Source organism: Triplophysa dalaica, chromosome 23 (assembly GCF_015846415.1).
Source record: "Triplophysa dalaica isolate WHDGS20190420 chromosome 23, ASM1584641v1, whole genome shotgun sequence".
NCBI classification, from domain to species: Eukaryota; Metazoa; Chordata; class Actinopteri; order Cypriniformes; family Nemacheilidae; genus Triplophysa; species Triplophysa dalaica.
Genome location: NC_079564.1, coordinates 14,601,285 through 14,616,085, shown reverse-complemented (window position 1 = coordinate 14,616,085; position 14,801 = coordinate 14,601,285). Strand labels below are relative to the sequence as shown.

The window sequence follows — 14,801 nt, the reverse complement described above, 5'->3', positions numbered from 1 at the left end:
CACGTTTATTGTAACTCAGAAACACAGTTTTGTATTTCATTGGTTTAACATAACACTTCTTGACTCTCTTTAGATGTCTTCATGGGTTTTGAGGAAGTGAATGAGGTAGAGGAGGAAGTAGAATTGGAGCCAGAGGCCAGTGCTAGTCCACTTCCTTCAGTTCCAGAAGAGTTTCTGTCATGTAAGTGTTTTTCAAGGCCATGCCTTTTTGTTTTTAGTGTTGTGTAATATTGTTTTCTGTAGATACAAAGCCCTTAGATTACTGTGTCTCTTTCAGCTGCTGAACCTGTCCAAGAGATCCAAGTGACGGTCACTCTGACAGAGGGTCCCGAACCTCCTCCATGCTCCTCCACTTTGGTGGGCGTATCTTCGCTCTCCTTTCAGGCTCCTTCCACTCATGAGGAACACGATCAGGAACACGATGTCCTCGATGCATCAGAGAGGTTGAAAGAAACGGAGGATACACCATCTGAAGCTTCAGAGGATGAACCTAAAGAAGACGTTTCGAAAGCTCTTCCAGCTTTGCCAACCAAAGAAACCTCCCCCAAGCTTTCTCCAGCTCAGGAGGAGGAACCTATGGATGTCTGTCCCTCAGATCTCTCCAGCGTGAAGGATAAAGAGCTTGTCCCAGAAGCCCAGAGCATTGGAGAAGGTATTGAGTATGGACAAAAGCAAGACCAACAAAGAGACCAAGAGGAGGAGGTGGAGGAACCTGAGCTCAGTTCTGTACTACCTGAAGCCGGTAGCGTCCCACCGGTTGCAGAGCTCAGTTCTACAGTGGAAATGGATACTACACCTGTCAGCGACCACAGCTTCTCAGGTTTCAGCTCTCCCACTGAGGATAAGAGCCTGATTTTAAAACATTCCCCGTCAATGTCCTCCGAAGGCTCCCCCAAGCTGACACAGTCCCCGTTCTCATCAGAGGCCTCTCCCAGGGAGATGTCTCAAAACCAGACTCCTACCTATGGCCTAAACCCAGTCATATACAGCCCCAGTGTGTCCAACACCACCTTCATCCCCCTAACGCCCAAAATAGGTATGGGAAAGCCAGCCATCTCAAAGAGGAAGTTTTCACCTGGAAGACCGAGGGTAAAGCAGGTAAAACCTCTGCTTTTTGGCTATTCTTTCATATTGCTTGGTCTCCTGATTTCTTTGGGACATTGATTCTGTCTGTAATTTTAGCCGTGCAGTAATTATTCCTTTGCTTTACATGTTCATTCGTCACATTGATTAGTGGCAGAGCGTCGTGTGTATTAATTAACACTGGAAAAACTCTGTCTGGCTCAGGCTTTTTCTCGCTCACTCTCTCTCTTGCTCTGTCTTTCTCCCCTGCTCCGCAATCCCCCCGCTGCCCTTCTCAAATACATCACTCACGGTATCCCGGGAGAGTGGGGGGTGGGAGTTGGCTCAGAAGCCAAGGGTTTATGGAACATAAAGGAGTCTTTTCGGAGGTGTGTAATTCCGATAACTGCTCACTGAGCTGGAAGGCACAGCACAAACCCATTTCCCCTTTGAGTTTGGGAGCAGGGAGGATGCTGGGAACTACTTTTGAAGGCCTTCTAGGCTGTCAGAAATCTAAATGAAACCTGGCATTGCCCTGTCTTTGTATCCAGGAAATTCTGCTGTTAATCCACACATGCTTGCTAAACAAAGATTTAACTGTTCTTTATTTTACAGTGTTTGGCATATTAGGAGTTTAGCAAATTTACCGCTGCCCCACTGTTTGGCTTAAGCCTGTACACATCAAACCCATGCCAAAAATATAACAGTGAGGAAAGTCACGTCTCTCGCCAAGGCAAAAAAGTTGCACATGAACACATCGCAAAGACTGTGGACAACTACATGCATGTTCTGCGCCCTCGCAAATGGAAATAACTGTGTTATACCAGCAGTATTTGTCGTACAGAACTGTATATACAGTTTCATTGGATGCGTGAGCCTTGACTGCAGTAAGCTTCCGGTCGGTGTTTGTTTATTGGTATGGCTGTAATAATATAACTGTTTGTATTTTATTTAATTGATGTTAATATTAATTAATATTATTATTTTACTGTATATTCATTGTATTCAATAAATGGATCCTGTAGTTTTGTCGCATTTAAAGAAACCGTATGGTACATTGAGCTCGGTATCGGAGTCTAAATTCAAAATATTGGAGAGACAAGTTTAGCCACGTAAAGGTGCTTCTCGGTTTCTTTTGCTTTTTATCAGATATAATCTAAAGGCATTCTATTTTTTGCGAACGTGTACCGGAAGTTTATGGCAGTCCACAAACGCCTACCTGCGTAGTAACGTTTGTTGATGTTGTTGCTTAGAAACCATCTATAACAGGAACTTGAACTGTGGAAATACAATTTGTAAACAAAGCTTAAACACAAATTTGCGAATATAGTGTGTATTTATTGTTAAATAAAAATACAAGCTAGTTAACAGCCTATAGATTGATTTGTTTCACTGACTGGCAAGCTAAGATTCTAATTCAGCGAGGACTGACGTCATAATCACGTCATAAAAACGTAGGCAGACCCACAATCAAAAGCGGCCAGCCATTGGCTAATTTATATGCGTTGGCTTGTTGTGTAACAGGTTTTAGACCCAAACGCACCCTATGCAACTATGCAATTGATGACAGCAATGCTTGGTTAGCGCATGGCAAGCACAGCACTCTTCTATATACTTTAAGATGTTGTATGCTGTTTCTGCAGTTTTGTTAGCTTCTGCAAATTTGCTAACTCCAACCACATGTCGTTTCTTCACAACACTGACTTACAATGTCACTGAATGTTTTTGGCTAGTTTCTCCCTTCGCAATTGGTCAGGTTTCGGGGACGTTTAATGCCTTGTATGTTTACTTTGTGTTCTGCAGTTATTGTGATGGTAACAAACCTTGTAAATGAGGTTGCGTTCAGATGACTGTGCCATTATGCTGGATGTGTTGTTTTGAACATTTAGGCATGTAGACCTTAACAAAAAAGACAAACATGACCTGAGGAAAGATTTACATGAGTGCATACTGTAGAAACTTTGACCATGCAGAATGTTGCATTATATGTTGTATAATGGCCAAGTGTGTGAAATTGCATTTGTGTATAGCCCAAGTTTGTTTTCTTTTGGACGCAGTTTGATTTAAAAGATAGGCGGCTGTCATTAGTTCCAACCCAGAAAGCACAATCCATCTGGCTTACGTCTATGTGACATCTGCATTTACATCTGCAAGACATCTGCAATACATAGTTTCCTCATCTGCAATACGTCTCGGAGATGTCTTATCGTCTCTAATAAGTCTGCTAAAGATCTGGAGATCTGCTGTTTTAAAACATCTGCTAAACATCTTAGAAAGAGCAGCTTTACATCCATTCTAATTTATAAACATCTTACAGACATCTCCGAGACGTATTGCAGATGAGCAAACTATGTATTGTAGAAGTCTTGCAGATGTAAATGCAGATGTCAAATAGACGTCAGCCAGATGTATGTGTGCTATCAGGGAACTGAGATTTCTGGTTTTCTCTGTATAAGTGTGCATACGAGGGTGTCCACGCTCACTTGTTATTTTGTGTGTATGAGAGAGAATACGTTTTTTTGTTGTGCAAATTATGTTTTAGCATTTCAGCGTTTTCTTGAAGTAACTCCTGCTGACTCTCTTCAGAGAAACCTGAGGCTTACTTTGCGGTCTGAATTTGCTAGAAGGTTCGGAGTCCTCTTGGGATTGGCTTCAAGTTTTTCATTTGAAAATATGTGTCTGTTGGGCGAAGTTGAATGAGATTTCATGTTTCCAACTACGGCTTATTAAAGTGTCTCTTGGGCACTTACCCAACACCAAGCTACTTCAGTTAATATGTGCAGCTCTTTAGTTTCTTTCTTTCGTTTTCTTCTTTTGATGGACTGGATGTTCTTTCTCAACATTTACCCAAACTGACATTGCATGAATGTTGATTTGCAAATGAATGCGCCACCATTATTCACCATTATTCATAATTTAACATTTTTGTATTCACAGACATGTTGGCATGATTTTTGTTTGAGTGTTAGTCCCCTAATCCTTCCTTCTTTCGGAGTTAACATGTTTTTAATGTGATGTGTTTGTTTGGTCTTATTTTTAAAGAATGTTATATTGTTATAATGCAACTTTATTAAGAATTTGTTTTTTCGCAAAGAAATCTTTGGGTTCAATTACCAGTTTTGCCTTGTTAAGCACCTGTATTGAATACTGCTAATAATGATTTTGGCACATCTCTGTTTTTAAAAGTAAACAGAAAATGTATCAAAAGACTACATTATATTGAACCTTACTCAAATTAATGTACAGAATGTAACAGAAGCACTAACAAAAAATAAGTACTAAAATGATCATAAGCAGCATATAAGTTTACTTGTAACGAACCTGAACATTCCTTTAACCTGTTAGTTTGGGATAAACCTATACATGACAGCATAAAACACAGTACAGAGCATCCACCGCCGGCTGTTGTTTATTATTTATAATTCTGAAGTTATTTTCATTTAGGAAAACAAAAAGTCGTCACAGTGATTGTGTTATGCATGTGTTATGGGTTACACCGACTAACCCTCATTAGCTTGTTAAACAGGCTATAGGCTCCCCATGACGCTGGACATAATTCTCTGTGTTTATCTCAAAAGACCACTCGTTGTCATGCTGACATAATCATACTTTCGTTTGTAAACACACCATTAAATGAGGTTGCTGCCATAGAGACGTATGTCTTACAACAATGGAAAAAAACACAAGGATTTCTATTATAAGTTAATTTAGCACACTTCCTCTCTGAATGACACTCGCACGCATACCAGCGCTGCACGCTTGGCGTTTGTAAGCCCGTTATGTCAAACGTCCAAGACGCAGATGTTTTACTTGAGGTCAGTGTCATGTTTCAGAAATTTATCCCAAGCTACTCAATCTCACACTTTATTTGTTTAGTCGCATGCTTTTATCTGGATGTATTGCATTTATTTGATATGCTGGATGTCTTTATGCTGGCTTTCACATTTATGTTGCTGCATTTTGTTGCCCCTCATTTTCCCCTCACCACCAATCTACAACCCCCCCCTCTCTCCGCCGCTCTATCTCAGGGTGCATGGAGTAACCGTAGCGCGGTGGGTTCGCCATCCTGGTCCCCAGAGCGCACAGAGGCCTGGGACAACTCTAAGACCAGGCCGCAGCACGGGATGCCCATCTGGAGCATGAGATTGGTAAATGATGAGAGTTGTAGGGCTTTTAGGGTGGGTGTGGGTCAGTGGATATCTGCTGGTGTAGTACTTTAGGATAGATCAGCATGTCCATGTTTTTTTCCATTTGGTTGCACTATAACGTGATCTTTTTAATTGGTTTAGTTTTCAGTATATGATTTGAGGACTTGGTCATACGGATTTTCGGAAATAATACAGTGACTGACTGTTATAAACAAGGCAATGGAAAGGTTTTGCTAAATATGAACACAATGCTTTTTCATTGGATATGGCATCTTAGCACAATCCTAATACTGTAAGTCTCTGAAAAAATAAGAGACTGTGTAGCAGATAAAGATCCCACCAATCTGTGTAAAAATATTTACAGTATTTTGTTTGTGGGAAAATGGACAAAATGTATTAATGAATATGCTCAAAGAAATACAGGTTTTTGTCCTATAGAATGCTTTCCTCTTAAAAGTATTGTTCACCCAAACATGGACATTCTGTCGTCATTTATTCATCCTCGTGTCTTTTCAAACTGGTATGACTTGTATGTGTGGAACACAACAGAGGATATTTTGAAGAACGTCGATAACCACACAACACTTTCATTGTATGAACACAAAACCTCTAAAAAAAATTCTCAATTTGTCGTCTTTTGGGTTCCACAGAGGAGTCATATACAGGTTTTGAACCAAATGGTGGTGAATAAATGATGATGATAACATTTTTATTTCTTTAAATTAAAGATAACACCTTCTTGGGACTAACAGTACCAAGTGCAGATCAGGGTTTGTCTGCGTATGTTCACTTGTACTAGGGTCAAACATGTTAAGAAGTCCCCGTCAAAATACATTTTCAAAAGTGATTTTATGTCCATAGAAAGCACATAAAATGTGTACTTTATGGTCTCAACTAAGTTTTTGGAGAATAAAGTGTCAATTTAGTTGATTTATTGTTAAATTTGTCGTTCAGTGGAACACAATATTTATGTACAAATTCAAACAATATGCATATTCTAACTTGTGCATATGAAAATATATGACATTATATTGTGCTTTAAATGAGTAGAAAAATCGCATTAACAAATGGGCAAAACCTAGGATAGTAATAATTAAGAAAAATTACAACTAATTAGCATTTGATGTGAAAAGTCTTTTATAATGTCATAAAAAGATTTTTGTTGTAAATTTGCCTGACTAGATTGTTACATTGAAGGACATTTTAGTCGGCGTCTTCTATAAATCAGGCAAAATGTATGATATTTATTTTTTCCTCACAAAAACAAAAATGCTATTAAATTAAACGGAACACTTATTCCCTTTTTCGTCTTTGACCCACTCACATCATGGCGATCCCACATAACGATCCAGTCAATTTAAGTCATTTTATGTGTTAGTATGGCAGAAATGCATAATATTTGTGAAGTTAATGCATTGTGAATGTCATTGCATATTGTCTTTAAACTTCCTGGTGTTCTCCATTGGATAAACCTCACTCCACATGCATGAGACACCCATTTGCCAGTGTTGCATTCCTCCCATTTCAGTAATATCTCATCACAAATGCAGTTTTATTCCACTTGCTTCAGAGTCGAGCAGATTTACAAAAATGCCTTTCTCAACCCTGGTCTATTTTTTGCCCTCCATAATTCATTTTTCCGCAAATGAGACTCGGACTGTAAAGACGAAGCTTCCTTAGGCGATCTCAGTAAATGAAGTTGACATGTGCTGTCTGAGTAGTGCTGCTTGGCTACAGTGAGGTAATTACCTGCGAGGAAGTGGGAATTGGGCCAGAGCTTCAGGCGGGATGCAAACGCAACGTGACACCTTCAGAAAGCCAGCGAGTTGGCAGAGGTCTGAGCTGAAATGTGATCTGGAAGTCAGTGTAGTGTTCAGGGAGCAGAACTGAGTCTCGGCTGTTCAGGTCTTTGGACGGATGGATGAGTTTGTATCACAAACACAGATGCACGGGACTCTGGTGCCTTCCAGAAAGTTTCCGCCATGTCTGGGCTGGAGGTGGATTTGGCAAATTTAATTGTCCTAAGCACCAAAAGCATATCTTCATTCTGTGACTAAATCAGATGTTTGCCGTATTTATTATTTTTAATCATTTTAAATTGACAAAATAACAGAATACATTGTAAATGTGACCTAAATCCCAGTACAAGTAGCTATTTAGTTATGTGAAAGAATCTCTTCAAGAAGTACAATGGCATGGCATTTATTTATGAAAGGTCTGTTGACACAATGTGATGATGTTTTTATATTTGCACTAGGGCTGGGCGGAATGACCGAATACCGTTTTTCTCATCTGTGTATTCCGCGGAATGTAAATAAGTAGGCGTGGTTAACTTGGCGCTCTGCAAGTTTGGCGTCATGATGAAATATACACATGAATTAATTCACACATAGCAAATTAACAAATCAAACATTCTTTTGACCTTCTTTCAATCTGTGATCCGCTCCAGTCCTGCGCTTTCTCTCTCACCCGTGCATCGTGCATGGGGTGCAGTTATCTGCGCCTGCATATAATAAAGCTCCTTCTCAGGTATTTCAGAAGTCAGGTCGCTTTTTAAAGCTGTTAATAGCTTTAATAAAATTTAACTTTAGGCGAGCCAAGGGAAACTTGTGTTGCAAAGCGCGATGATGCTCGCCATGTGAGCGAAGCTACTTGGAGACTCGTGTGGAGTCACCAGAGACTCATAGTGCAAAGACAAGCGCGAGAGTAAAGAAACATAAAGACAGAGTGTCACAACACACTAAAAGTGGGGTTCTAATAGAGAGTGAAGAGCGTTAAAGACCTACAGTACACACCCCATGAAGTCCAGTTTATAACACCAGTCGTATACTGTACTTTCATTGTTTGTGCATATATTCAAACTTCATTGTTATACAAACATATTATATAGCTAGAAGATAAATATCAATTAATAATAAATCTGATTATCTGAACTGAATTTGATATCTTTATTACATTTTCATAACTTTCTTACATTTTAACTATGTGGTGAGCATTTAAAGGAACTGTAATACATGATAAAAGGAAATCAATCTAAGAAAAATGAGGTAAAAGATATAGAATTAAAATAGGAGATTGTTACCGTGAAATAAAACTATTTATTCAAATCCCCAATTTGCAAAATTTTCCAACAAATTACCGTCTCAGAAATGTAAATTTTCTTTCCGTGTGTGTGTCTGTTAGGGTCGTGGATCTGGCTTCCCAGGAAGGAGGCGACCCAGAGGAGCTAACCTGTCTGGAAGAGGTGGCAGGGGACGCTCCAGGCTAAAGGCGGAGAGCAGCCCTGTCGTGACCCCTGGGGTATGAAGCCCCCATAAATAAAACAACATTCAGATGGGCTTAGTGCTTACATTAAAGCCGGAGAAATGCACTCACGCTCCGCAGAGCTTTAGCACCAGATCTCAGCCCAAATGGCCTTTTCAAAATAGCAATTGCTGACATTTTAACCGAGGAAACAACATACAGTTGTGATGGGAAAATTGAGCCTGCCACTGGGATTAAAATATACACATATATCAGTTTTATTTCTACTTTTTTTTACATAATATGCATTGTTGCAGCTTTACATTAAATCTTTTTTACACAGAGGAAACAGCCTAACTGTCCAATAGAAGTTTTGTCTAATTGGAATCCAAACTTTCAAGTACTTTTCCGTGCCGTGTAGTATACTATGGACCCCCTTCACAGCAGCTTCAAAAATTCTCCTTACAACTTAAAAGACAAGAAAACTCTTCTTTTTAGCTGAACAGACAAGGCCTTACAAACCAACATTTGGATCATATGTGCAGAACTGGCCACTGCTATACCCATAACACCGCAATATATGTCTGTAGCACGCTGGTGTTCATTTGTTCTTTGTTCAAGTTTAATTTTGCATTATACCATGTGAATGTCTATCATCAGACAGGTTGTATTTTGAAATGAAACGTATTCTGCCATTTACATACTTTACCTTCTTTAGGTATGCAAATGGTTTTCATTTGCATCGTGCTCTGTTTGAATATACCTTAAAGTGCAAGCAGACCTGTGATAAACAGGGTCCCCCTAACATGTTTCCCACAGTCACAACCAACTTATGATGTTGAGTGTATGAGTCTTGATATACAGTATATATGAAGAGTTTGGTTCCAAAATGAGATAACTCCGTTTTTAAACGGGTCATATGGCGCGAATATGTGTTTTTTGTCTCTGGTGTGTTTTAAGTTGCCCATGCATGTATTAGGTGCGTAAAATTGCAAAAATGAAAGTGTGAGAACAAAAGTTAAAAATCATAATTAAATGCGAATGATAACCCAGACCTGCCTAAAACGCCTCATGTAACCATACCCCCACACATCTACGTCAGTTTGTGGTATGAGTTGACCATGACTGCCCAAATGTATACGTAAGATAGGCGTACCTGTCAGTACAATTGCTTGGAAACCTGATGTTCCAAATATGTTAAGAGGCTTTACATTCCCGTCACACGCTTGCAATATTCAGCTAAAAACTACGGCAAACATTGCGCACCTCACTTTTCAGAGCGATGAGCTTTGTAAAAGAGGACAAAGAGGAGATGCAATCATGCATAGTATTTGGAATATACAGTGTTTTTGAACCTTAAACGTGTAGACACATTGCATTACATCCAAAACAAACAATAATATTCGTTTTAGCCCTGTCATATGACCCCTTTAAAACATTTCAAAAATCTTTTTTTTTTTTATTTTGCATTGAAATTAATATCAATCAAACTGCAGTTGGTTTGTTTTGATTTAAACCAAAACAACTAAAAAAATACAGACTAATACAATAAAACACAATAAAAACATGATTGCATTATAAAAACAAGATTTTGTTTTATTTTTTTAAATGGAGTTATCTCATTTTGGAACCAAACTCTTCATATGTATTATATATCATGCAAAATATTGTTGTGAGTTTGGTGGGGATTCACAGCCCTCAACAAGATGCAGACAAAGCTTAGAAGTCAATATATTGTGCTCAGCCAGAAACATCAACTTCATTACAAAGCCATGTTTTGGACTAAAGTAGGGTATATCGTTTTTGGACAAAACCTTGGTATTGGGTTGTCCACATTTGACCTTTTGAGCCAGTGATGATACGTAAATAGATGTCATGTGATCTGTTCCAGGTGAATTTAATGGCTTGTCCATATGTAATTAAAGAAGAGGAGGAGAACTCCATGCACAACACTGTAGTGATGTTCTCCACCTCTGACTCCTTCACACTGAAGCAAGTAAGTAAACACCTTTCACCTCGAGTAAACAAGGGTCTAAAGAAAGCAAGAGTCAGTGTTTACATAACAGGATTACAGGATTATTTAATATGCAAATGTACCTTCAGTTTGTTTTAATGCTAATTCTGCATGAAAAGCACTGCAAAAAATGACGTTCTTAGGGGCCATTCAGACAGAACGCCATGTTGCGGTCAAATAAAACCATTTTCATGCCAACTTGCTAATGTAAATAGAAACTCGCAACGCTCGCCCCGCCTCCAAATTCTTTCAATTGGTTCACTGCTTTTGGAACGGACATTGATTAGCAGCGTTCCCTGTAAATATATTCTTTAATTTGACACTGCATCTTAAAAATGCTTGTGTGCGAGACGCTTCAAAAGACGGGAACGTAACAATCATGTACGTCTGTCAAACACGGGTTAACATAGAAAATCAATGGAAAAGTAGCGCATTGGAATGGCAAAACGCGTTCTATCTGAATGGCCCCTTACATTTATGTCTTGTTTTTAGTGAAAATATCTAAAACTTATTTTATCAATATACAATTACTTGACCAGAAAGATATTTAGTCTTGTTTTAAGAAAATTAATGTAAGAATTAAATAAGTTTATGGTTAAAGCAAGCAAAAAAATCTGTCCACGGAGTAAGAAAAATAACCTTTTTCTCAAGTACCTATTTCAAGTTTATTTTTCTCACTCCATGGACATTATTTTTGCTTGTTTTTACCATCAACTTGTTGAATTTTTATATTATTTTTTATAAAACGAGACCAAATATCTTGGGTCTCTTTTCTTGTCAAGTAATTGTATTTTGGTTTAAGAACGTTTAGATATTTGTACTACAAAACAAGACAAAGACACTTAGTAAGAATGTCATTTCTTGCTGTGAGAGAGGATTTAAAGATTTTATTTTAAAACATCAACACATGACCACATTTACACAAGAGTACAGAATGGTTAGAAGCCATTCTTAATAACATAAATAAACTGTTCAATCTGTGTAAGATTAGGCATATGTGTCTCGCACCTCAGCCATTGCTGCTCTTGTTATATATGTGTGAGATGAATGTGTGACGGTTGGGTGTGTGATGTCTCTGTGTGTCTTCAGGACATGTGTGTGGTGTGTGGGAGTTTCGGGCAGGGCGCCGAGGGCAGACTGCTGGCCTGCTCCCAATGTGGCCAGTGCTACCACCCCTTCTGTGTCAATATCAAGGTAAGAGACCTCTCCACCCTCTCACATCTCAACCCGTTCGACTCCATTTAGAAGACGTTATGGATTGAATTATGAGGTGGTTTTATCTGCTGTGAAAGTTAATGGTGTGTGATAGAAGCGTGACAGTGTTTGAGAGGAGCTGGGTAAAAGCAGTCGAAGAGTGTAAGTGTGTAAAATGTTAAAGCAGGCCATAAATATTCTGTTTGATAAAATAAAGCAGAGATCTTTATCAAATATGGCAGCAGGGACGGCAGCAGAATACATCAGGTTGCTGTCAGTATTTCAAAACAACCAGGTCTTCTTCAACATTGTAAGAGACCCAGACAGGATCTGTTTTGTTTTTTGGAGTGGTGGTCTACAGAAATCTGTGTCATTAATGCTGAAAACATTTCGTTAGCTTAAAGTATTATATCCAATGTATTTAAAGATGGCCTAAGTTTTTGTTTATGTTGTGCTGGTCGATGTGGCAGTCATGTTAAAGAGCAAGATTTGTGGGAGTGTGATTACACGAGACCTTTCAGACAGGTCTGGGTGAGCATTCGGTAATTAGATTGAATGCATTTTATGTTCCAACACTTAAATCTTTTTAATTTTACCTGTCTTATACATGCATGGGTAACTTGTAACACACCAAAGACAGAAAAACACGTATTAGCGCCATATGACCCCTTTAAACAGATTTTGTTAAAGTACTCTTATAATCACAAAATTATGACATTATAAGGACAATTTTCCAAGCTACCTGTCCCCCTTTTTGGGATTTGTGTTTGTATTGGTAGGGGGATGGTTTGATTGGCACAATAGCTACAGTTATACTTTTCAATATGGCCCTACAATATAATTAAAAAATGTAGCTATACTTGTATTTATACAATGATTTATACTAGAGCTGTTTTTTTAAAACTTGTCTGTCTAATAGACGTATGTCACGGCCAGGTGTCGTGCCCTCTGAAGTCCAGCTCTTGTGGATGAGTATTTTTGTCTCATTAAGTGAGGTTCATTCATTCACAGAGCCGTGCGAGCAGCTGACTGTATTTCAAAAGCATGCCAATGACAGCTGCTCGAACATAATAGCTGTTGTGCCAAATAACAGTATGGGAATAGTCGCATAAGCGTCAATTTTATGTCGAATAAATAATTGAATTGCTGGAATTTTTTTCAAACTAGACATCAAACACTTCAGATAGAAACACACTAGCTGATCAAATCTGCAGACTGGCACAGACTTTCTGCAACAACTCCAGACTTAAAATCTGAGCAAAAGTCTTGTAGCGTATTTTAGCCTTAAAATGTTCAACTACGAAAGATTGTTACGGTCTTCTGATGTTTGCACATATTTGCGCAGATGCACTTTGTCATCTTATGTCCTTTTGGGAAGAATAACACTTCGACTTCTAACACCTGAAACATTAACTGAAACGTACATAGTGCAAAGTATAAATAAAGTGAATCAACGATAAGATGTGCATTTCCAATAATGAATGACTCTAAGTTTCTAATGGCTGGTCTATAGATGCTCATCAGATTGATATTTGCCAAACTGTGGTTAAAACGCGGTGGAGTATAAACTGCGAGCAGCTGGTGAACAGTAGCATGTTGATTGATTTATGACTGCCCACGTCAACTGATGTGTAAATACCAGCAGTTCCCTCTGACAAATACCTCTGAGCCGAGAGATGTCTCACCGCACACAGACATGTGTTCTCTTTGTTAGTCCTATCCATCCTGATTATTATCCGCTAAATAAATATCACTTTTGTCCTTCAGTGCGTGCCGTGACCTCTGACCTCACCTGCATGTTTGTTTCAGATCACGAAGGTGGTGTTGAGTAAAGGCTGGCGTTGTCTGGAGTGTACGGTGTGCGAGGCGTGCGGTCAGGCGAGTGACCCCGGCCGCTTGCTGCTGTGTGATGACTGTGATATTAGTTATCACACGTACTGCTTGGACCCACCGCTGCAGAATGTACCCAAAGGCAGCTGGAAGTGCAAGTGGTATGTACCGTACACGCACAAACCTTGGGTTTCCGTGTTTTATGGAGACTTTCCATCAACATAATGACTTTAATACTGCACAAAATTCAAAATTCATTTATATGACCCTCACAGAAATCTTTCTGCATTTTACAATTAAAAATATTAAGTATGATTTATAACCGGTTTCCCTCATTGGGATTAAAAAATGTCCCCACAAGGTCAAAAGATTAGTGGTATTGCTATTTTTATGGGGTCATTTGTCCAAAGGACCACACACACATACACACACAATGTCGTCTTTATAATAATATTGAAAGCTTTAATTTCACCTTTATATCATATTTTGTCACAAAAAAGAATTTCTATATTTGCAAACCTGCATTTAGAACAATTAAGATGTCTTTGCTTAGACATTTTCCGGGCAAATTAGTGTCTGCTATCTTCACACAACATAAAACTCGATTCTTTTTTAATTTGGGGTAAAATATGTCATGCACGCCATGTTGACAGGTTGATGCGGGAAACGGCTGTGAAGTATTCTCTTTTCTTTTTTCCAGTGGGTGTGTTAATTCGCTCTCCTCCCTCTCTTTGCTTTTGCTTGATCTTCCTCACATCTTTTGTTATCTTTCTGCGCATCCCCCATTTCATTTTGTTCCGTCTCACTTTGTCTGCCGTACACTCTCTTGACGTCTAGCAGCTGTTTTCAAACAAGATCGAAAGGGATTTCCACAATATTTGCTGTATTGTCACATGCAATCCCCATTCAAACAGAGCCGCGTTTGCATTGTGACACATTCACTCGGGACTTTACTTGGATTGGAGCCATGGAAATATTTATTTTTAGGGCAGTGTAGTCAATGCTATAAGCCGTGTGCAAACGTGAGGTGTGTCAATCCACAGAATAGCCACAAATTGAGGTCTGGATGCATCTTTTATGATGTGTGTGTAACTGCAATATTCTCCATGCAGGTGTGTGTTGTGTACTCAGTGTGGCGCCACGTCACCCGGCCTGCACTGCGAGTGGCAGAATAACTACACGCAATGTGGCCCGTGCGCGAGTCTCTCTGTGTGTCCGGTCTGTGTGTGCAGTTACAGAGAAGAAGAGCTCATCCTTCAGTGCCGGCAGTGTGACAGGTGGGCGGCACTCCATCATACCGGATGCCATAA

The 14,801-nt window shown here is 39.2% G+C and overlaps 1 protein-coding gene across 1 annotated transcript in view; it reads left to right on the top strand.

Moving 5' to 3' along the window:
- The window catches only part of kmt2ca (lysine (K)-specific methyltransferase 2Ca), a 114,754-nt gene that overhangs the window by 66,522 nt on the left and 33,431 nt on the right, over positions 1–14,801 (top strand). The window contains 8 exon segments of the mRNA XM_056738844.1: positions 68–181; positions 278–1,098; positions 5,091–5,210; positions 8,394–8,510; positions 10,345–10,449; positions 11,557–11,661; positions 13,471–13,652; positions 14,604–14,768. Of these exon segments, the coding sequence (XP_056594822.1) occupies positions 68–181; positions 278–1,098; positions 5,091–5,210; positions 8,394–8,510; positions 10,345–10,449; positions 11,557–11,661; positions 13,471–13,652; positions 14,604–14,768 (1,729 nt within the window).